General features: G+C 40.2%; 2 protein-coding genes and 1 long non-coding RNA gene across 3 annotated transcripts; 1 reads left to right on the top strand and 2 right to left on the bottom strand.

Moving 5' to 3' along the window:
* Nucleotides 1-2,705: 2,705 nt before the first annotated feature.
* Nucleotides 2,706-6,253, bottom strand: c12h14orf28 (chromosome 12 C14orf28 homolog). Its single transcript, XM_026355439.1, has 5 exons — nt 5,969-6,253; nt 5,195-5,716; nt 4,986-5,075; nt 4,767-4,901; nt 2,706-4,334 (listed from the first exon to the last, which is right to left on the bottom strand). Exons 1-5 carry the CDS (start codon nt 6,052-6,054, stop codon nt 4,151-4,153), a joined length of 1,017 nt encoding a protein of 338 aa, XP_026211224.1. The 5' UTR covers nt 6,055-6,253; the 3' UTR covers nt 2,706-4,150.
* An 868-nt stretch (nt 6,254-7,121) lies between these two features.
* Nucleotides 7,122-16,663, top strand: mthfd1b (methylenetetrahydrofolate dehydrogenase (NADP+ dependent) 1b). The gene is made up of 28 exons (XM_026356208.1): nt 7,122-7,428; nt 9,205-9,289; nt 9,775-9,834; nt 9,934-9,987; nt 10,076-10,212; nt 10,404-10,504; nt 10,631-10,767; nt 10,947-11,058; nt 11,151-11,278; nt 11,468-11,565; nt 11,765-11,938; nt 12,262-12,398; nt 12,514-12,560; nt 12,649-12,756; nt 12,866-12,940; nt 13,021-13,123; nt 13,243-13,319; nt 13,432-13,572; nt 13,648-13,716; nt 13,997-14,108; nt 14,302-14,441; nt 14,749-14,790; nt 14,929-15,029; nt 15,199-15,376; nt 15,588-15,695; nt 15,817-15,969; nt 16,165-16,278; nt 16,388-16,663. The coding sequence occupies exons 1-27, from the start codon at nt 7,391-7,393 to the stop codon at nt 16,252-16,254; spliced, it is 2,805 nt and encodes a 934-aa protein (XP_026211993.1). The 5' UTR covers nt 7,122-7,390; the 3' UTR covers nt 16,255-16,278; nt 16,388-16,663.
* Nucleotides 16,664-17,747: 1,084 nt separating this feature from the next.
* LOC113159157 lies at nt 17,748-19,021 on the bottom strand. The gene is made up of 6 exons (XR_003298604.1): nt 18,963-19,021; nt 18,836-18,872; nt 18,360-18,370; nt 18,222-18,266; nt 18,097-18,117; nt 17,748-17,976 (listed from the first exon to the last, which is right to left on the bottom strand). It is a non-coding gene; the product is annotated as an uncharacterized LOC113159157 (long non-coding RNA).
* Between the last annotated feature and the right edge of the window lie 2,411 nt (nt 19,022-21,432).

Here is a 21,432-nt window from a genome sequence, read left to right as displayed (position 1 = left end):
CATGGCAGCAAAAATGAAAAACAGCTACAGAGTTTTGAAGTAAGAAGAGGATGGGGGGGCAATTGGCTGCCCGTAATGGGCACGAAACATTGACTGCTCCACAGCTGCTGGACCACAGTGAGGACTCTGAGCCATTTCCCAGAGGATTGTAGGAGAATTGTTGTCACAACATTTCATTATGTTAGCAGACTTTTTTTTTTTTCCTCCATGCCGTTAATAATTGACACTAAATCTTTCTTTAATTTCCCTGCTTCAACCAGAACCATGTGTTTAAGTTCTGTAGAACACTGCAGTTTGCTTGTGTATTTGTATGATTGTTGGGTTGGTGCGTGCATGCGTGCGTGTCTGGCTGTATGCTCGAGGTGTACGTGCATGTCAGATAGGATTGTTTTGTTATGTGTCTGTGTGCAGATCTGATGCTTGAGCTCAGCGACAGAACTCTGCATCAAAATTAGTGCTTCACAAAAAAAAGAGAAAAGCTAGAATATTTATACTTTCTCAAAAAGGGCTGCCTTTTTCTCTCTTGTAAATAGTTTAAATGAAATATATAAATATGAATATATCCTCTAGTGCATTGCCTGTAAATGTTTTTCTTCACTGGGTCTCTAGTGTGTGTGCGCGCGAATGTGTATGTAATTTGATTCCAAGGGTCTGCACAGGGGCGAATGACAAATTCTCACTGGAGAGTTTGCCACAAGTCTCTGCTTCATCCTCGGAGCCATTTAAGAATCCCCATGTTCTAGCTTCTGTTGCATCTTCCTAAGGTCAGGTCATGCACTTGCTACTCTTCACAATAGTTGAAATCGACCTTGGCCCTCTTCTCACCCTTTGGTCTATCCACAATACCAACTGGTGCTATATTTAGACTTCAGGATTCAGCAGTTGTCTGTGTTGCCTCACGCAATTAGGTCAACCTTTGTTCAGCTCCTGCTGCATTACTGTGTTCAGTGTTCGTCGTTTGATTTATGGCATTAAATGCATCAAATGAAAATGGCCCCAAACCATGCAATAAAATTAAGTTCCACTGAAAAGGAATCCTATGGATGGACAACCGCACACTATTCTCATAATTTTCTGGGTCTAAAAAAGTGTCACTCTGCTTGGATTAATTTGGTATTATTTAAAATATATCCTTGTTAAAGTTCCCTCGGCCCTGTCGCAGGTCATTAGCATGCGTTTTCATGCGTCTCAATATCTGTTACCAGTACATTGTCACACTCTATGAATATGAACAACCTTTACCTACCTATGATTGGGTCTGATCCCTGCTCATTACACTCGCCAACCCACCCCTATCATGTGAGCCTCATACAGCCAAGGTCTTGCTTGCAAGTTCAGATTTGATTTAATCAGTTCACAGCTCCGTATAAAGTGCCAAAAACATGGCATCTTTTCTGCATTTAGTGCAAGAAACAGCTTTTCTCTTGTGTGACAGTTGAAACTCTTCTCATCCTTATTGCTAATGAATTAGCATTACACTCTTCCACACTGTCATGGCGATGGATCGTGAAGCACTAAGGGCTGCACTAGCCAACTCAGGCCAAGTTGCCACTGTCACCAGTCCTATGTCATGGGAGAGAAACCAGAATAGTAGACTCTGTGTGCTCCCCTGAGTGTGTTTGACTCTAGGCTGAGAGTGCCACTCTGTGAAACCTCAGGCTTGACTGATTTACAGGTCAATCAATGCACAGCAAGAGCGGTGATAGAGGGGGGGCACTAGACTAGAAAATGCTGGAGTGATGTCTTGTTAAGTCACTGTTCATGTTTCAGTCTTGTTTGAGTTGCTTAGTGCACTAATTTTTTTTATTTTTAATTTTTTTTTGCACACTCTAACCAAGCTCTGCATTGCACTTACCAAACTCTTTGATACATATTGTAATTTGTACATATGTTTTAATTTAGGATTAATGGCATTTAGATGATGCAATAAGACTTCTGTCCCCTCTGTGGATGAATATATGTTTGTCTCTTATAAAAAAGCCAAGGCATCTCATTGCTGTAATGAAACCCCACATGGCATTGTCTGTTGTTTCACGCTGTCAAATGGCATCATAACTGCATGCTGATACATTTTTACAAGGCATATGTTTAAATTTAAAGGCAGATTCAAATGAATTGCTCCTAATTTATTAAGTAGTGGCCATATTGAGGTATACACCGTTTCCCTACAACATACAAATCTTACGAACACTAGACAGGCTGTGCTCTTCCACTTTGCCCTTGTACTCTAAACTTGACATGACATTTGCCTTGCATAATGTTTTGGGTGTCACTGGTAAGACTTTTAGTTTATTGCAGATTGTTTGCATCAGCATCTAGAGCACTTTCCTTTTGACTTATTTTCAAAGAGTAAAGCATTAGCAACCACATTTTTATTTGTGCTAATATATAATTTTAGATATTTCTTGTATTTATAATTTGTTCTGTAACCTGATTCGTTTTCTGTCTGTTGTCTATTAGTTTGCTAGTCACTTTACAGCCACAGCACAAGTCACGCAGGCGTAATTATGTGCTGATGATCCTTCTAGCATTAATGTTGTGTACAATGTCACAATTACTGAAGTGTATACTACTACTTTAAAGGGGTTTGGAGAGTAAAATGAAAATCTGCAAACGTGAATCTGCAAAAAGACGAGATGGTAACATTTAGTTTGTATACATTTTTTTATTACGGCCTAGCCAATGTCATGTTTTTGCCACCACTCACACCAAAGTGCTTGTTCAGAGAGAGAGTAGATGGATGACTAACACCCAGTCTGCAGTGGAATGCCACTCTGTTTGTGTCTGAAAGAAAAATCCTTCAAAACTGATGTCAATGTTAGCCAAATGACCACTCTGCTTCTTTTACATTACCCCATCGTGTGTTTGGCGTAAGTAAGGTGATGATCTTGAATTTTATATCCTGTGGAATAATACTGGAAGTACAAGATAACCTTAAGTGTAGAAACTGTAGCTTTTCACATTTTATCATGTTTTGATTGATTACATTTTACATACATTTTAGTCAGTTTGTGTGGTGCAGTTGTACCCAGTTTAAAATAAATGCCTGCCTTAAAAGGTACTGTCTGCTTTTACGTGGCTCATTTTGCACCTATCCATGAAACAGTAAGTTTTAATAGATGTACTTCAGAATATTTTTATTTGCACTTTAAAAACAGTGTCTGCATAGTAAAACAGCCATTGAAAACTAATCTTGAACATGATCCACCTTCCTTGGCAGAGGCACAGTGTGATACCAGTAATTATTTGAGGTTAAAAATATATATTTCCTGTTTTGGAGACTGTAGTGTGTGTGTGCTGAGCTAGTGTGCGAAAATGCTTTTAACTTTTATCAGTGTAGGTGTGACGCAAGCTTAAACCAAACAGGTTATATTCAAGCTTGAAGTGTCAGAAAAAAGATGCCACACTGCCTTCAACATTTATAAAACTAATGAGCTTTATATTTTAATATCCACTCAATGTGTTGGAATTGAATGTTGGCCTCAAATTTAGACATCTGAACAAAAACAAGACAGAAATTTTCCTATGAACGTTTTCCTTTTTTAGTTGATTCTAACCTTCAGACCACAGTTTAAATAGGAACAGCTCAGGTTAAGTGTAGGAAAAGGACTGATATGCATAAACCCAGAACAGAAGAGACACTAATAAAACTGCACACCTCTAAATTTGAGAGAAATGTGCGATAGTCAATATCACCTGCTATACAAAAGTCCAGAATAGGAAATGCACCCCTCAGTGTTGCTCTTTTAACAACTATTGCAGTTTTATAATCATATTGGTGTCTGTGTGCCAGGTATTGCACACTACGTGCATTATTTATTGATGGTGTCATTTATGCATATCAATCCAGAACTATTATAGTCCACAATATTCTTGGATTCCAAGCATGCCAAAGCAAAAAGTAATTTTCCTTCTGCACAGTAAGCGTTCTGCAAGCATTCAGGTGAAACGGAGCATGTTTCATTCAGCAGCAAAGGCTAATGGAAGAAGAAAACGCTGACAGGATACAATTAAAAAGTCAAATGATGCGATAGGAAGAGAATCATAATTACAGTAAAGTAATGCCATCCATGGGGTCATGACAAAATCACTGTGGTAAAAGTGGATGAATGCTTTAAGTTTTGTGCTTGGTGTAAATCCTGAGATTAGTTCACTTGTTGGAGGAGCGGATGTAGACCAGAGAGGATAGCAGAAGGAACTCTGGTGGCTTGTGTAACAGGATGAGATTGTCGCTCCTCAGACCGTCGTAGTGCATCCAGCAGCCGTCTATCTGGAACGCTGCAGAGTAGTGATGCTCCTCTTTGTTGAAGAGCGTGGCGCCCTCTAGTAGATACCTGTAAATGAAAAATTAATTAAAGCTCTCGCTGGTGCAAAGCCTGTAGCAAGAAACGTTCTATTTTTTATAGCAGGTTGAGCTTTAATTAGCCAGTTTTTTAATCACATGCCTTTTAAATGAATAATATTTCTAAAATTAGTGTTCTTCCCCTTTACTGATGTGGAAAACGTGATTCAGCTTCTATCTTGCATTTCTTAGGAGACATGATGTTTACATGTAAGTAACATAGAAAACAATATCATGTTTGACTTTTTGCATCCTACTGATCATGTCAGATCATTGTGAAACATAGAAAATATTCAGCTTCATTTGGTAAATTAATAGTAATAAGTGGAGGTCAAGAAATTCACACAGCTGTGGCTTGCACCACGGTGTGGCCAAAGAATGGAAGTGTATTCGACACCAGTGTAAACACACAGAGGTTTCATACCTGTGCTGGCAGAGAGCCAAATAGTAAGGAACGTAGGACAGATCCTCTGACTTCCACTGCTGCATGTTGAGAATGACAAAGGGTGGTGGTCCATGGCAGAAAACCCTCTGAGAGAACTCCCTCAGACCATCACACCTGTTACAAAACATAATCACTTTGTCAACAAAGTAGAATAAGACTGATCTGAATTATGGGATGGTCATCCTTGCTACATCTCACCCTATTTCTGAACACAGGAGGAGCTTGGGGCAGAAAAACTCATCCACAGCTGACTGAATAGGGTCTCTGTGAGGCAGCTCGTGAGGAGGGCTGGAGGAAATGTGAGAGGGAAACACTAAGAAGTGGAAATAAAACGGAGTGTTCACACGCATTTGACCTACTTTGTGAAAGGACATGTTGGTGCATTCGCAGCCTCTGTGTACACATACCTGATGCTGATGGTAGTCTTGATGAAGTCCTGGAAGCGGGCTGGACAGCTCCAGCTGGTGCACAGGCTCTCCTGCATGGTGGACATGAGGTTTTCCAGGTTCTCTGTGAAGTTCTCGTGCTCATTACCAAAAAGGTCAATCTCCAGTGCTGCCTGGTGGATCTCTGAGCGGTACTGTCTTTTAGACATCCTGTCCCAAATCCACAGCATCTTCACTGTGGTGTAGTCACAGGAGTCCATCAGGTAGAGGAAATACTCCACAAACTGCTTGCCCAAGAAGACGGCCACCTCCCTGGGAAAGCCCTGGTTGTCCCGCAGGATCACATACAGGATCATGAGGAAGCCATCGATGGTGCAGGTGTTTTTCAGCTGGATCTCGACGTACAGAGGGGTGCACGATATAGCTTTGCGTCCTGCCTTGATGGCAAAGACGCCACCCCAAGGGAGCACAGGCCTCCAAAAGGAGCGATCCTCCTCATTGTTGTTGATGGAGGCACGAATTTCCTCAAACAGCGTCTTCGACCTGAAAAACAAACAATACATACAAGGTAAAGTTGCAGTTTTCAGTGTGGATGGCGTTTAGTTTGTTGCGCCCATGGATGAGACACGTCTGCTTCAGCGCTCGCGTGAACGCGACGCAAACAGCTACGCGCAACGTCAAGTTAGCTGCTTATTATACACCAAGCCATACAATAGAGTCCAGATATCCTCCAGGGAATAGACAGAGCCCCCACAACGCCTGCGGAGCCTCACAAATTAGCTGCTATCCACTCACCTTTCAACGTGGATATTGTCCTCAGTGTTTAAAACTCGCGTCTGGAGTTCGTCGCTGTCGTTCAAAGTACAGAATCTACTCTCCATAGATCACCGTGTTTCTTCATGTCTTACATCACACCCGAAGCGTTTAAGTAAATGTAATATTTTCCCGAACTTTCTGGTGAATATACAAGTGATGACACCTCATAACAAGCCCGAGTAAACGTGAAGTCGGGCCCGTAAATAAACACTGCTGAGGGCTTTTAGACGGGTCATCTAATGCTGCATTCAGGACGGCTCGGAACTCAAAGATTTAAGATCTCTAACTTGGAAAAAAAAAAGGCTTCGATGTAATTTCACTTGGCAGCACCTATAGAAACTGATTTGTAATCTTAAATTAATTATCGTTTGTAACATCCTGCTCACGTTAAGTGGTTCACGTATCCATTTCATCCGTTTCGCTAATGTATTTTGGGCTTTGCCAGTGCTGCAATTATTGATGTGCTGCATGCCATGCAGCAATGATAAAAGCAGAATTTCTGGTGGTCAGCAAATTAAAGTGTGTCACTCTTAATGAGTTCACGGCTTAGTCATGTCAACTGTTTGCGATTAAAGTTTGAAATTTCCGACCCACGTCGTCCATTGAACAGCGCATAAATTAGCCTCTTCTTCGTTTTAATGGCGTATTGCACCCGACGGAGCATTATCGCCACCAACTGATACGTTATTATTTTCTACCATTCAGTCCTGTATGTTGAAGTGATTGAATGTGATATAAGCAGATTTTCAGTTATTCTTTGATAACCCTTTCATGTGCATTTGGAACAAGCAAAAATAGCGTATCATACAGTCTCTGTTTGATTATGTTATAAGCATCGCACTCTCCATTTGGATATTTTTTTTAAGGATGAGCTCAGTTCAGTGTCTCAGTCTCATCTTGCTGATCCGCCTCTCATCACTCCTCTTTATTAAAAACACTGTCAGTGAATCCACGATCTTCACCTCCGACCTTCTGCTGGTTCTCCATGTGCTCTGTTTGTCCCGCCCACTCTGCTGAGCTGCTTGGGTGGAACAGCAGAGCTGAGAATCCTATTGGCCGACACGGTCTGCCAGCATGCGTATGATTGGCTGTTACAGTTGACAATATGTCTGTAGCCACGCCTTCCTCTGACGCAACACACACTCATGGTTGTTGTAGGTTCCCACAATACTTCCATGTGCGCCTTTAGGATTACGCTGCTCCGCGTTAACGCTATTCCTCAAGGTTGATACGCGACTTTTCCGTCGGTAATAGTGTTGTTGTGAATGGAGTCAGCTCTCGTCACTTGTTGAAGAAACTTAAAGAAGTCGTGCTCCAGTTCTTGTCAGACACTGAGTGTGTGGGAGTCACCATCATCATCATCATCATCATCATCATCGTCCTAAAAGGCGAACTTTCAAGATGTCAGCTCAAATCATAAGCGGGAAGGAGGTTTCAGCGTAAGTATTAGACTTTCAGCAATAAGTGTGTGTGTGTGTGTGTGTGTGTGTGTGCACAGAAAACCCAATAGGTGCAGCCTGATGAAGCGTGTATGTGCTCGGGTAAAGACAGCTAACCCACGTTAGCCATGTTATTACACTGACAGTGACCTAAGAGTTAGCTTACATTTAACATTACTTCAGTCTAAATCTATTCTGTACCCATCTAGGCCTTATGCACTTTTTACAAGCAGCTGTTATATATTTCTGTAAACCCCCTGTGCAGGCAGAAGAAGGCTAAATCACAAGTTGGATGAGATATGGTACTGACCACGCAAAAGGAGTTTGCCAGCCATCCTTATTATAAATTATAAATTAAAGATAGTCAGCTGCAGAACTGTTTCACAAACTGTAGCATTGGGTGTCTTCCTGACCAGTTTAGATTTAAGTTGATAATCTAAATGCAATAACATATGACTTCTATTAGATCATACTCCACAACGTTTGGTTATTGATAACATTTGGAATAAATGATTGCAAATCCTCCAGTATTATGTAAGATGCTGTCGGCTCATCACATGATCTTTGCCCTGTTTGTCCACTGAGTTCAAATGGTAAAGCTGACAAAAACCTAACATTTTCACAGCTGAAAATGGGTTCCTTATATCTCCAATAGTTCAGAATTTGAATGCATTCAAATACTTTGCTTATTCTCAAAGGTTTGCACAAAAACATAGAGAAAGAGACAAAAAAAAAAAAAAAACATTACCCCAAAAAGTGCGGGATATTTAAGTTGCATGTGCTTGTCACAAGACATAGCAGTCTGCACCCTGTTAACTGCCCTCACAGCCCTCATTAGTTAAATAGTTTTAAGCACCACAAACAGGCTGCTCATCTTCACCACAGATGTGCTGTCTGTTCAGTAGGATTGTTTAAAGGAATTTGGTCCTAGTTGATCAGTGACCAGGAATTTCCTTATCAGCGATCACTGTATCACTGTGATAAGAATTCTTATTACAATACAATATGTTGTAAAGATTGGTTTTATAAAGTCTGTCAATCGATATTGTGCAGTGATACTCCTTTGTTATACTTGCCAAAGGGGGAGGGGGATTTGTGAAGTGATGAACCTAAGTGGCAAAGTTTCAATAGAAGGTCTATGTCTATTTTATTACATTTAAAGGTTTATTAGGATTAAGTTTGTGCACTGTTGAAATAGAAGCAAACTGTCAGTCAGTCAGTCTGTGAAACCTTTTGATTGACTCTGTTGTATGAGATAAATAAAGCTGATTTTGTGTGTGAATGATTTTGTGAATAGTGCACAGAAGAAACGCAATCACGGTTGAGCTTTGTTTAGATAATCGCAGCAGATGTACAAATTCAGTGGTCAGACATCCAGTGTTTTTGATTGGTTCAGCTGACTAATGTTTGTCCTTTAAAGGCTCAGTTGTAGCTTATCTCTTCACTCAGCGCCAAGTATTGGGATGTCTCCAAGTCTCCAAACCTTTAAATGAATGAACATATGTCTGGTCTTTGTCTTGGCTTTAAGAAAAGTCTCTTGAAATGACTATTTGATATCCTGGTTCTTACTATGTGAAACCTTCTTCATTCATGCCTGAGGAGTAAGAAACAATAATCAATTTAAAAATAGCATGGATTTGGGCTCAAATCTATCACGCTGCAAGAGATGGAGATGAGTTAGGCCAACAATCTGGTTCTTACCCGTTCCTTTATAATGCTACATGAATGGTACACTTCTCACTACACAGACATTTAAAAACACGTTGTTTTTTTCAGGGAGGTGAGGGAGCGTCTGAAGAAAGATGTGGCAGAGATGAAGCTTAAGGATCCCAACTTCAGGCCGGGTCTAGTTGTTTTACAGGTAAGTGCAAGGTGGTAGCCATCATGGATCAGAGTTGAAACATGTTTTTGTGTGTTTTAGTGGCTAACATTGCCATGTGCTTTTCTTATTGGCTTTCTACTGAAGTCAGCTGACAGGTAAGGGTTTGGGCCATTTGTGTGGTTTCACCTTGTGCCATTGTGTCCTTCTACATGAATGCAAATAGCCAGATGATCTAAGAAATGGTGTTGAACACATTTGATTCCCCCTTAGTAGTTCTGAAACAGACCCCAACTGGATAAATGCAGGGAGACACACCCTCCTGGCACTCGGGGGTATGACATTTAAAGTGCGGCTGGTCTTGATACATAGAACACTTGTCTGGGGTGGGATCACATCTGTGCCCAAGAAGCTGGAGGAAGAGAGATTTGATACATCTTGTGAATGAATCATCATAGGTTCTCTGTTCAAAATATGACCCGTCTCTTTCTACAGGCAGACAAAGCTGATGTTCTGTATCTTTGCAGGTTGGAGGCCGCGAGGATTCAAATCTCTACATCAGCATGAAGTTGAAGGCAGCTGCAGAGGTAAAATTGCTGTCTTTTTTTTTTTTGTCACTATCAAAGTGTCTGTTGTTGTAGTTAGTCCTAACCTTAGGCCTAAACTCCTGTTTTTATTTTATGCAGATTGGAATAAATGCCACACATATGAAACTCCCCAAGACAGCAACAGAGGAGGAGGTAAGGAGATATTTGGAGCATCCTTTTTTTATCTGTACACACATGCACACACAAACACACCCTCCTAAATTGTGCTATCTCTCTGCAGATACTTCACAGTATCACAGAAATCAACGAGAACTCTGCTGTTCACGGGCTCCTCGTGCAGCTGCCCTTAGACTCAATCCACAAGATTGACACAGAGAAGGTTACCAATGCTGTGGCCCCAGAGAAGGACGTAGACGGGTAAACGCACATGTAATCTACGTATTAGATGCACATTTTTAATTTCTCCTACCTACTGCTGGTTTGAATCAGGTTGATGTGTTTCTGTTCTTTGGTTAAAAGAAGAATCCCACTTGGATAATTCAGGATTTTTAGACACGGTTACTGTACCACATTGTATAGTATCCCTGTGTGTTCTTTCTCTTTTCTAGACTAACGAGTATAAATGCAGGGAAGCTTGCTCGTGGCGACCTGGGTGACTGCTTCATCCCATGCACACCAAATGGCTGCATGGAGCTGATCAGACAGACTGGTAAATGCAGCTAATAACACCCTAAAACATCTGCTGCAACAGGAAGTCTGTACTGTGAAAATACATAGACTATGACCGACCACAGTTTAAATTAATTGATGGTTCACTCTCTTCTCTTCTCTATAGGTGTGTCGGTGGCAGGAAAAAGAGCAGTAGTGATCGGTCGCAGTAAGATCGTGGGCGCTCCGATGCATGACCTGCTGCTGTGGAGCCACGCCACAGTCACCACCTGTCACTCTAAAACTGCTGATCTCGCTGGAGAGGTACAACAGTAACATGCTCATGCAGTCTCATGAAAACAGTCTCAGATATCACCCAATCATCAAGGAATTGTTTATGAAAGCTTATTTAAACCTCTATAAAATTCTGATGACAAATATCACCGTGTTTAGAAAACATTCTTGTTAAAAGTAATGTCTGCGTTGCATTGGTGTTTGTCTAGGTGGGAAAGGCAGACATCCTGGTTGTCGGCATCGGGAAAGCAGAGATGGTGAAAGGAGAGTGGATCAAGAAGGGAGCAGTGGTCATTGACTGTGGCATCAACCACATTCCAGGTTTTCAGTCTGCTTTGAACGTGTAACTCTGAGTGTTGGAAGTCAGTGGTTACTGGCATTTACATCAGTCTCTCTCTCTCTCTGTCATACAGATGAGACTAAGTCTAGTGGGAAGCGGGTGGTGGGTGATGTTCACTTTGCCTCAGCCAAGGAGCAGGCTGGTTTCATCACCCCTGTGCCTGGTGGTGTGGGGCCTATGACTGTTGCCATGCTGATGTTGGTAAGACGAAAAAAAAAAGACACAATTTACAATGTAATGTTTTTATAAAGCATATATTCATAGAGTTTTCTTTGCCAGTGTATAGTATTATGTGAGAACACTGTATACACAGAAAGTTTTGTAAATATACTGCGATGATACCTTCCATTAATTTTTTCATTATTTGAACGCCTGTGTGTGTTTGTGTAGAACACAGTGCTGAGTGCAAAGCGCTTCCTGGAGAGACATGAGCCAGGAAAGTGGAACATCTCTTACACCAAACTCCACCTCCAAACGCCTGTGCCAAGGTTTGTCTTCTCCCCTCTCTTGGTCAAGCGCTCTGTTATCTTCTTACTAATGATAAATGTCATCATTCACATGCATGAGGCTCTTGTTTAATCTTATTTTCTTCACACTAGAAAGCCCTGAATGTGCTCTTTCTCTTAGAGCCCTTGCCGTCTCATCCTTTGTAGAAACAATAACTGTTTGGTTATTTTATTCCAACAGTGACATTGCGATCTCTCGCTCCTGTGTGCCCAAGCCCATTGACCATCTGGCCAGAGAGGTGGGCCTTCTCACAGATGAGGTGGAGCTCTATGGGAAAACTAAGGCCAAGGTCCAGCTGAAAACCATCAAACGCCTGCAGACCCAGCCTGACGGCAAATATGTGGTGGTCACTGGGTATGCTGTCAGTACTTCTTTCTGCTCTGTTGTACTAAGCCACAGCAGAAGTTTGTTATTATTTTTGGGGGAAATGTTATGATTTTCCAGTATTTTTAAATATTGGTATTAAGAATGTACTGATAGTCTGAAATGAATGTGTTTCACCTGCAACAGCTGGGACAGAAAGTACCAACCGAAGCATTTGAATATATATATATTTTTTCAAAATAAATGTCAAACTATCTCAAGACAAGTTGCACATTTCAATCTATCTGCTGAACACAAATTTTATTATCTCATGACACCTTTGAGCCCTGCTGATAAATTATTTTTCTCTGCAGCATTACACCCACCCCTTTGGGTGAAGGCAAGAGCACCACCACCATTGGCCTGGTCCAGGCTCTGGGAGCCCACATGAATCTCAATGTGTTTGCTTGTGTCCGACAGCCTTCTCAGGGACCTACGTTTGGCATTAAAGGTGAGCTTTTGAATAATATACACTCAGAGATGTGTCCCAGGTTAGAAGATGCTCCAACAGAGGTTTTAAGTTTCATACTGGTACATTTATCTGTAGTTTTTGATTCTGTCTACAGGTGGTGCTGCAGGAGGTGGATATTCTCAGGTCATACCAATGGAAGAGGTACCGCACTGCTGTTTCAAGTTACAAACTATGATGCTTGTATAAAAACCAATATAACATTTTAATAATGAGTCTTGTTCTTTTTTAGTTCAACCTCCATCTCACCGGTGACATTCACGCCATCACAGCTGCCAACAACTTGGTGGCTGCTGCCATCGATGCCCGTATGTTCCACGAGTCTACACAGTCTGACAAGGTGGATGCTCACTTCACTTGATGTAGATGATGTGCACAGGTACACTGCCCAGCTGGGAAATAAATCAGTGGACTGTATATCTTATCTTTGTCTTTGTTTGCATCTTTAGGCTCTGTATAATCGGTTGGTTCCTCTCAGTGGAGGAAACAGGAAGTTCTCTCCAATCCAGATCAACAGACTCAAAGTAAATGATCACCTCACAGACTTCTAGGTTTTTATTCCCAGGGCACTCTTAACATCATTAACATCATTCTGTATTTTTAGAAACTGGGCATAGAGAAGACTGATCCCTCCACTCTCACTGAAGAAGAGATCACCCGCTTTGCCCGCCTGGACATTGAACCAAGCTCTATCACTTGGCAGAGAGGTATAGACATTTAAGGGTTCTCTCACTCCCCACTAGGCTAATATTTTGTGCCAGATCTGCCCCGTTTTTTTTTTAACTTGCTGCTTATAATATGTTCATGCAGTTCTGCTTAATTTCAGTGTTGGATACCAATGATCGATTCCTAAGGAAGATCACTGTCGGCCAGTCGCCAACAGAAAAAGGACACACAAGAGAGGTAAAAACAAAAAATCTATTAATATGGTAGTAGAAAAAATAGACAGTGACAAATTGCAGTTGAACAACAGTTGAAGTTATGATTACATACATTTCCTCTCTCTGTTCTCCAGGCTCAGTTCGACATCACAGTGGCTAGTGAAATTATGGCGGTGCTCGCCCTCACCAGCAGCCTGGAGGACATGCGACAGCGCCTGGCCAAAATGGTCGTGGCCACCAGCCGCAGCGGACAACCTATTACAACCGAGGACCTGGTCAGTGATTCGGAGTCTTCTTAATGACCCAACCTTCTATAAAAGCCTCGTATAATGTTGTATTGTGCTTTACAGGGGGTGAGTGGCGCTCTAACTGTGCTCATGAAAGATGCAATCAAGCCAAACCTGATGCAGACTTTGGAGGTGGGTGAAATACAGCACACATTAATCTGCTCAGAGCTTTACAAGTCAGAAACACATAGATTTGCAGTTCAGACTGACTGAGGAGAAAGTCCCTGAACTTTCTAAAATTCAGTCCTTGGATAGATGTCATTGTGGTTGTTTGTTGTTGTTGCTTTTAACACATTTTTTCTTTTGTCATCATTTGTTTTGGTTTTTTTTTTTTTTTTCATCCAAATCTCTGTGCGTGCCAGAACGATAATATTGCCTTGAGTTATGAATTTTGTATCACACACCTCTACAGGGAAACCCTGTGTTTGTTCATGCTGGACCCTTTGCCAACATCGCCCATGGCAACTCCTCCATCCTGGCTGATAAAATAGCTTTGAAGCTGGTTGGACCTGAGGGCTTTGTAGGTAAGTGGAATTTAAAAATGTTATGTTAACGTAGCATATTTTCATTGTTAACTCTTTCTTGCCTGTTGGAGAACTGCACTGTTAGTCGGTTCTTTCTCATCCAGATATTATATTGTAGTATGATGTCATGCTGTGTTCCTGTGTGTGTGTTTCTATTCTTTGTCTCACAACTTTGGTGTAATGTACCCACCAGTGACCGAGGCTGGTTTTGGTGCTGACATTGGCATGGAGAAATTCTTCAACATCAAGTGTCGCTACTCAGGCCTGAGGCCTCATGTGGTGGTCTTGGTAGCTACTGTTCGAGCCTTGAAGATGCATGGAGGAGGACCAACTGTGAGTTTGCTTGAGTTTTCCTCTCCTACCCAATTTCAAATGATTTGTTTAGTGAGTACTGTGAAAAGTTGCTAAATGTTTTAAATTAATGTGTAATTCTGCACGATTTGAACAATTTTCGGAATGATTAAAAGCACGAGTGCATTAAACCTCCCTCTTTTTTATTCATGCAATTGTGAACATCTTAACATTCACGATAAGCTGAGGAAAAACAGTTTAAATAACCCATGTCGCGTAAGATTTAGTTACACAACCAAATCTAAATTCAGTTGTTGCATTATTTTGATTCTAAATATTTTTTGTACAGGTCACTGCTGGGATGCCACTGCCTAAGGAATATATTGAGGAGGTAATGTATAACCAAAGGTTTTGCCTTAGCATTTGTCCATTTTTTAGCATGCAGTAAACTCATAGTTATCTTCATTAATCATCTTGTGATGCGCTTTCTGACCTTATCGTTATTTGATTTAAATGTTTGTTTGTCTAGAACCTTGAACTGCTGGAAAAAGGATGCAGCAACATGAGGAAGCAGATAGAAAATGCCCAGCACTTTGGTGTGCCTGTGGTGGTGGCCGTCAATGCTTTCAAGTAAGTGATGGAGAGGAGTGTAAATAGAGGGTGAATAATAAACACAACTCCACAGCTTGCTTACATATTAACCCACTTCTTTCGTAGAAAGTGTGATTCTGTGTTTTGTGCCTCTGCTTACTTCTATCTGCAATGACTTAGTTGTATTTTGTGCTAAATCGACCTGCAGGACAGACACTGAAGCTGAGCTGGACTTGATCTGCAGCATAGCCAAAGCTGCCGGAGCCTTCGATGCCGTGCGATGCTCTCACTGGGCTGAGGGTGGAGCTGGGGCGGTCGCATTAGGTCAAGCTGTCCAGAGGGCCTCTGTAGCCCCCAGCAACTTCAAGTTCCTCTATGACTTGGAGGTATGGGCTCTAGCTCTCATTGCTGCAGTCCACTGTTTTCACTTTACTTTAACTTACACTCTACTCAGCAATGGCTGAAAGTAAAGCACTTGCGCCTTGTTTAGGCTCTAACTACTCTATTGCAAATATTTTGTCTATGTGTCATTTATGTGCATACATGTACACTAAAGGAGTACAGTTATGATCATGTGTATTTCTAATTCCATTTCAGCTACCTATTGCTGATAAGATTCGAATAATTGCCCAGACGATCTATGGAGCAGATGATATTGAGCTTCTTCCAGAGGCACAACACAAAGTGGAGCTGTACACAAAACAGGTCAGCATCCCCCATAATAGTTCACGTGTTTGTTGGCTGCTGCTGTTAGTGGATATCATTACTGAATGAATAAGTCTTAGTAAAAGTCCAGTACATTTTGTGTATGCTCCTCTCCCATTAGGGTTTCAGCAGTCTCCCAATCTGCATGGCAAAGACTCACCTGTCGCTCTCCCACGAGGCAGACAAGAAGGGCGTGCCCACTGGGTACATCCTGCCAATTAGAGACATCCGAGCCAGTGTGGGTGCTGGTTTTCTGTACCCACTGGTCGGCACGGTCAGTAAACTGTGCTTTTCCTTTCCACAGTGTTGCCCTAGATCTACCTGTGTACAGTAGGATGTTACTTTGCTCTGCACAATACACAGCATCTGTATGAATACTGTGATGTGCAGCTGAAAGTAAACGGCTTCATCCATACATAATATATTAGCCTGTCTTTATTAATGCTTTCTCTCTTGGTCTTAATCCTAGATGCCAACAATCCCTGGTCTGCCCACCAGGCCTTGTTTCTATGATATTGACCTGGACCCTGAGACTGAACAGGTCAATGGGCTCTTCTAAAAGATGCCACTGTGCTGTGCGATGGTAAGAAAGATAGATAACACATACAAATATTAATGTATCATCTCTCAGTTTACTGACACAGATGATGCATAATCCAATATTGTCCTTTCTGGGTTTTTTTCTTTCTCAGACATGGCCCCACACCCCCCTAATCTAATGTGATGGACTAATAACTGGAAGCACCTCCTCTGCTGGTGTTTTTGTTTGTATTTGTTTCTAGAAATAATTGATTTGCCCAGATCAGATGATAGCTGATGGGTAATTTAGGGAACTTAATTAATCACAGAACCGTTCGTCCCCCTGAGACTGTCAGTATATGATGGACTGTTTTTAGGGGATGTGACCTATTGACTGATCTTTTTCAATGATTCAATGCTCATTGCACATTAATGAGTAGTCCCATTGACTGTAATGGATAGAGGCACAAAAGTGGCTAGTCCACACAAGTCTCAACTTAAATAATTAAAGTTTTTTTTATTAATCTTGTGACTAATGTCTATCAAAAATCCAATTTTACTGTCCTGGATTCTGTAACCATGTCTAACATTTCTGCAGCTGTCAGCACTGCTGTGACACTCGGATATTTCCACACTGCTGTAAAAAAATCAAATAAAGTAATCTTGAAATAGAAGTTATTTTTTAAAAGGGGTTATCCATTTATGATCTTAGAAATTGAAATTAGTATTTTCTTGTTTGCAATCCTGTGCAGAGCATCTGCTTTCGAGCTTGTTATATAACATTTATTTTTACTACACTAATTTAGGCATTCATAATGAATGTACCTTTTACCTGTTATGTATTATAGTGTCACTTCATTTAATGTAGTCATTTATGTAACAGGGACAACTCACATTAACATCAACATTTCAGATTTAGCCAAAAGACTGTGCAATTCCTGGGTGGTAAATGAAATGAGGTAGAGTTTTATGGCCAAGGTCCAGTTGAATATCATCAGCCTATCATTTATGTTTCCTTGTTAAGGTTAATTAGATTAGTTTAGATTAGATAAATTGGATAGATTGATTGCATTAGTGGTTAGAACCATTGCCTAAGAGCAAAAAGGACCTAGGTTTGAATCCATGGGTTGGCCAGGTGCCCGAAATGTTGAAATGTTTTCACACAATTGAGAAGTTTCAACACATTCATGCTTTCACTAGTCAAAAACTCTTTCCTACATTCTTGTCTAATAGCACCGCCCATAGGACAATATGTTCCTTCACTACTGGGGTAAGAAGACAGCAAGTGTCTTCTCGCGCACTCTGTATTTTTATTAAATGTATTCACTATAGTAGTGTGTACATCTGATTAATTAGAGTATACTCACAATATATATATATATATATATATATATATTGTGATATACTCTAAATATATATATATATATATATATATATATATATATATATATAGCTGTTGTTCAGAAATTTATATAAAATCTGTCATTGACATTTTTTTAAATGAAAAAATAATAAACCAGTATTGTGTTTTTCTTAATTACTTTATTAAAAAGAATTTTGTTTAAGAGATAAGATAAAACCTTATTGATCCCACACCAGGGAAATTCACATCCCACATTCTTTATTATTTAAGGATTTAGGACTATTTATGGCCACCACGACCAGCAGCATGCTTCTCTTTAGCTTCTTGTCCTTGTCCATGTCCATGTCCATCCCCACGGCCATGCCCTCCATGTTCTGCCTTTTTCTCTAGTCCTTTCCCCTGTGAAAAAAAACAAACAAAAAAAAAATCATAAGAACAATGACTCACTCCTACTCTAAAAACGCTAGACAATGTGTGTATATGTGTGTATATGTGTGTATAACTGTGTAGAAGTTCTACCTTTCCACATTTTCCTGCGTCCTACAAAAGATGACATCAAATTAACAAGGGTGCTAAAAATGACTGAATCAGCCAGAGACAGAAAACAGAATAGAGCAAACATATGAAGGCTGAAGATGTCTTACTCCGCCTGCGCCTCCACCCTGATCTGGCTTCTTTGCTTTGTCACCCTAAAACAGGGAAACAATGTGATGAGTACACGTTATCATGCTGCTGCCACATGTCACAGATCTAAAGCATTGAGAGAAAATAAACCAACTCACCGCTTTGGCTGCTGTGATAGAAGCAAAAAAAAAAAAAAAGAAAAACACAGACAAAAAACAATTAAAGTCAAAAGACTTTCCATATGGACTGTCAATACCAATGTTGCACCAAAAAAAAGAAATACAGTAATTCTCATCAACACAAAATAGGCAACAACCTGAATTATCTGCAATAATAAAAATTCATCTTTCAGCGATTGTGTTACACGTTTGAATTCTTGGAAAACCAAAATGAATGCAGTTCGTGCACGAATATGCATGAATAATAAAAAGTCACTAAATTTTTAGATACAAGAATCGAAATGTGTGCATACAAACTGAATTATAGTTGGCTACAGTGAGGATACTATAGCACAGTTTCTCCCTGACTAAGGTGGTAATTACGGGTTTAGGTTTTATTTTTACAGATTCCGTACAGAAAACTACTCAAAACAATCTTTAATAATAATATATAATAATAAATCAAAGACACTTACGATCACTCATTTTGCCTTGTGCAGTAGAACGTATTTCCTGGAGGGGAAAAACAGAAACAAATCTTAAAATCTGAATAGTTACATCCCTAGCAGTCGCTACAGATGCTCAAAAACACCCATTTCATACCTGGTGCAGTAATCAAAATGATTTGTGTCCAATGTGTGTATTCGTTCTGTATTTATAAGACGTGGGTGGGTGTGTTGGTGCTGTGGGCGAGACGCGTGTTGTGAAATGACTGATGGGTTTTAGGTGTGGCCAGGAAAACAACTGACAGAGATTTTACTGTCTAAGAGTGATTGACAGTCGAATTGAGGACACAGGCACTTGAGAGCAGTAACCAGAACCAGGCTGACCCTCAACATTTTGGGCCAGAACATTTCTCAGTACAACCTTCATGCACAACAATTGATTTTGCTACAACAGTATTTGTGGCAGGAGAAGCATACAGTAACATGCTTCATGCTCATGCAAGCAATTAAACAAACTTCAGATAAGTTTAGGAATGTTTTAGATCAGCAAATGAAAATCAATTTAAGATTTTTGGTCATATTTTTACCCTATACTGGAACACATGATTAATATGCCATACAAACACTGAAGTAAACCTATTTTTGCTTTCATCCTTTTAAAGTCATGCTCTTGTCTGTACTGGCACTGAAGAGTAGCAGTAAACATTAGCTGCCTCTACAAATTCCTTGCATGTGGGCATTATTTATGATAGGGAGGGCCACATTTTCTACACAGCGTGTCTCTGCCTGTTTCACATCATTGCCATATTGATCAGTGTTGACACGTTTCTCGCTTTCAAGAGATTCTTTTTGACTACAGCAATGTGCTCAAGTGCCAAGTTATAGCGATGAGTCCTGACAACAGCAGAAACATGTTGAAGGTGCAAATTCTTAAAGATCCTCTAGTGATATACACACAGATGTTGTTTACTGGCTTGTAGCTCGTATTTAGTAAAAGCAAGGTCAATTCTAATGGCTGTCCTAACTTACATAAGTCAGTCACCTTTACTCAGAAACAACATGTGCTTCATTCTAGCTTTTATCAAGTTTATCTTAATTGTAACAATGTACAGCAGCTGCAAAGATGCACTTACATCACTGGACCAGTGGGAGGCACTGATGCAAGAAACTGTGCCAAATGCAGAAAACTAGAAAAATTGCAGTTTGTGGAAACTCCAGCACTATTCTCCACTGAGTCTCTGGGTTTCCACCTACTGCTGGTATTTGCCAGTGAGGGAGGGAGAATAGTTTGCATGGTTTTAACAAATAAATCTGGTTGCTGATCAAGTAAATATACCTCACAAATTAGACTAAGTTTCTGGAAAAATGTTGGACTAAATCAAGCAGATCAAGTAAATTATCAAGTTACTCAAAAGTTTGGATGTTTTTTCTAAATAAGGCTAAGGAGGAGTGATGATTAAAGATCTTTTACTCAAGTGAAATAAACAACACTGAAATACATAAAGGTAGAAGTCTATTTAAAATTAACTTTAACAAAATGTACTTGAACTTAAAGTAAGCATCAGAATGGCACCAGAGTTTACTATTAGTGACGCATTAATGTGGATGTTACATTTAAGTAGCAGCAGCAACCCATGCCTTAAGTTACATTGTAAATTACTGGCTTTATTATAACTTAACATAAGAAGATACATTTCCAAGTGTATCAAACAAAATCTTCAGAATAATCTGAGAATGTCTCTGTAGAAGTTAATTGATGCAACAGGACAATGAACCAAAACACACAACAGAATGGCTTCAGAAAAAACATAATCCACCTTTTGGAGTGGACAAGTCAGAGCCCAGATCTTAACCCAATAGAGGTGCTATGAAACAACTTGAAGCGTGACGTCCAAAGATGTGACAGAGCTAAACCAGTTCTGAATGGGCTAAAATTCCTCCTGAACAATGTGCAGGTCTGATCCAGCTACAGGAAGTGCATGGTTAAGGTTATTGCTGCCAAGGGGGAGGTCAACCAGTAACTAATTCACATACTTTTTCCACTAGCACTATGATGTTTTTATGGTTGTTCTTAATAAAGATATGAAAGATCAGACTTTTTTATGTTATTATTTTAGGCACATTAAATTTGTTAATACTTTTGACTTAGATGATGATCAGATCAGATTCATCTTATCAGTCTTTGCAATTTTATGTTTACAAACATTATCTTCTTCATTTCTGAGAGACTGTCATATGACTCGATTATTCAGAATGAGGTGATCCAGACACATGTTTTTGTTTGTAAAGTCATCATCACTTTAAACTCTAACGCCGCCCTCACTATCTTTCTTAATGTTTACAATAATAACACAGATCACAGCTCTGAAACACACCTTTCATTGTCTTGAACTGAAACTTGCTCTAACGTGTCACATGAGGTGATACAGGCAGTGCACTGAGAGACAGACAGACAGATGTCTAACAGCCAATGACTGAAGACATGCTTTGCAGAACACGCTCAAATTTTTGGTGACCTGAGATGATCTTTTGTTTTGTTAACTGCAGACGTGTCTGAATTCTTGTTAATTAACGTTCATTGTCTGACCTGCCTCTTTTTCCATGTCAGATCAGATGATCACAAAGAA

Source organism: Anabas testudineus, chromosome 12, assembly GCF_900324465.2.
Source record: "Anabas testudineus chromosome 12, fAnaTes1.2, whole genome shotgun sequence".
In the NCBI taxonomy this organism is placed as follows: Eukaryota; Metazoa; Chordata; class Actinopteri; order Anabantiformes; family Anabantidae; genus Anabas; species Anabas testudineus.
Note: the sequence above shows the minus strand (reverse complement) of the source record. Positions and strands in the feature narration are given on the sequence as shown.

Excerpts from the sequence above, each read along its gene's own strand:
- c12h14orf28 (XM_026355439.1), bottom strand. The coding sequence starts at position 6,054 with ATGGAGAGTAGATTCTGTACTTTGAACGACAGCGACGAACTCCAGACG. Across the intron at positions 4,902-4,985 it reads CTCCTGTGTTCAGAAATAGG|GTGTGATGGTCTGAGGGAGT; the intron begins GTGAGATGTAGC and ends GTTTTGTAACAG. Across the intron at positions 4,335-4,766 it reads TTGGCTCTCTGCCAGCACAG|GTATCTACTAGAGGGCGCCA; the intron begins GTATGAAACCTC and ends TTTCATTTACAG.
- mthfd1b (XM_026356208.1), top strand. The coding sequence starts at position 7,391 with ATGTCAGCTCAAATCATAAGCGGGAAGGAGGTTTCAGC. Across the intron at positions 10,213-10,403 it reads CCAGAGAAGGACGTAGACGG|ACTAACGAGTATAAATGCAG; the intron begins GTAAACGCACAT and ends TCTCTTTTCTAG. Across the intron at positions 10,768-10,946 it reads CTGCTGATCTCGCTGGAGAG|GTGGGAAAGGCAGACATCCT; the intron begins GTACAACAGTAA and ends GTGTTTGTCTAG.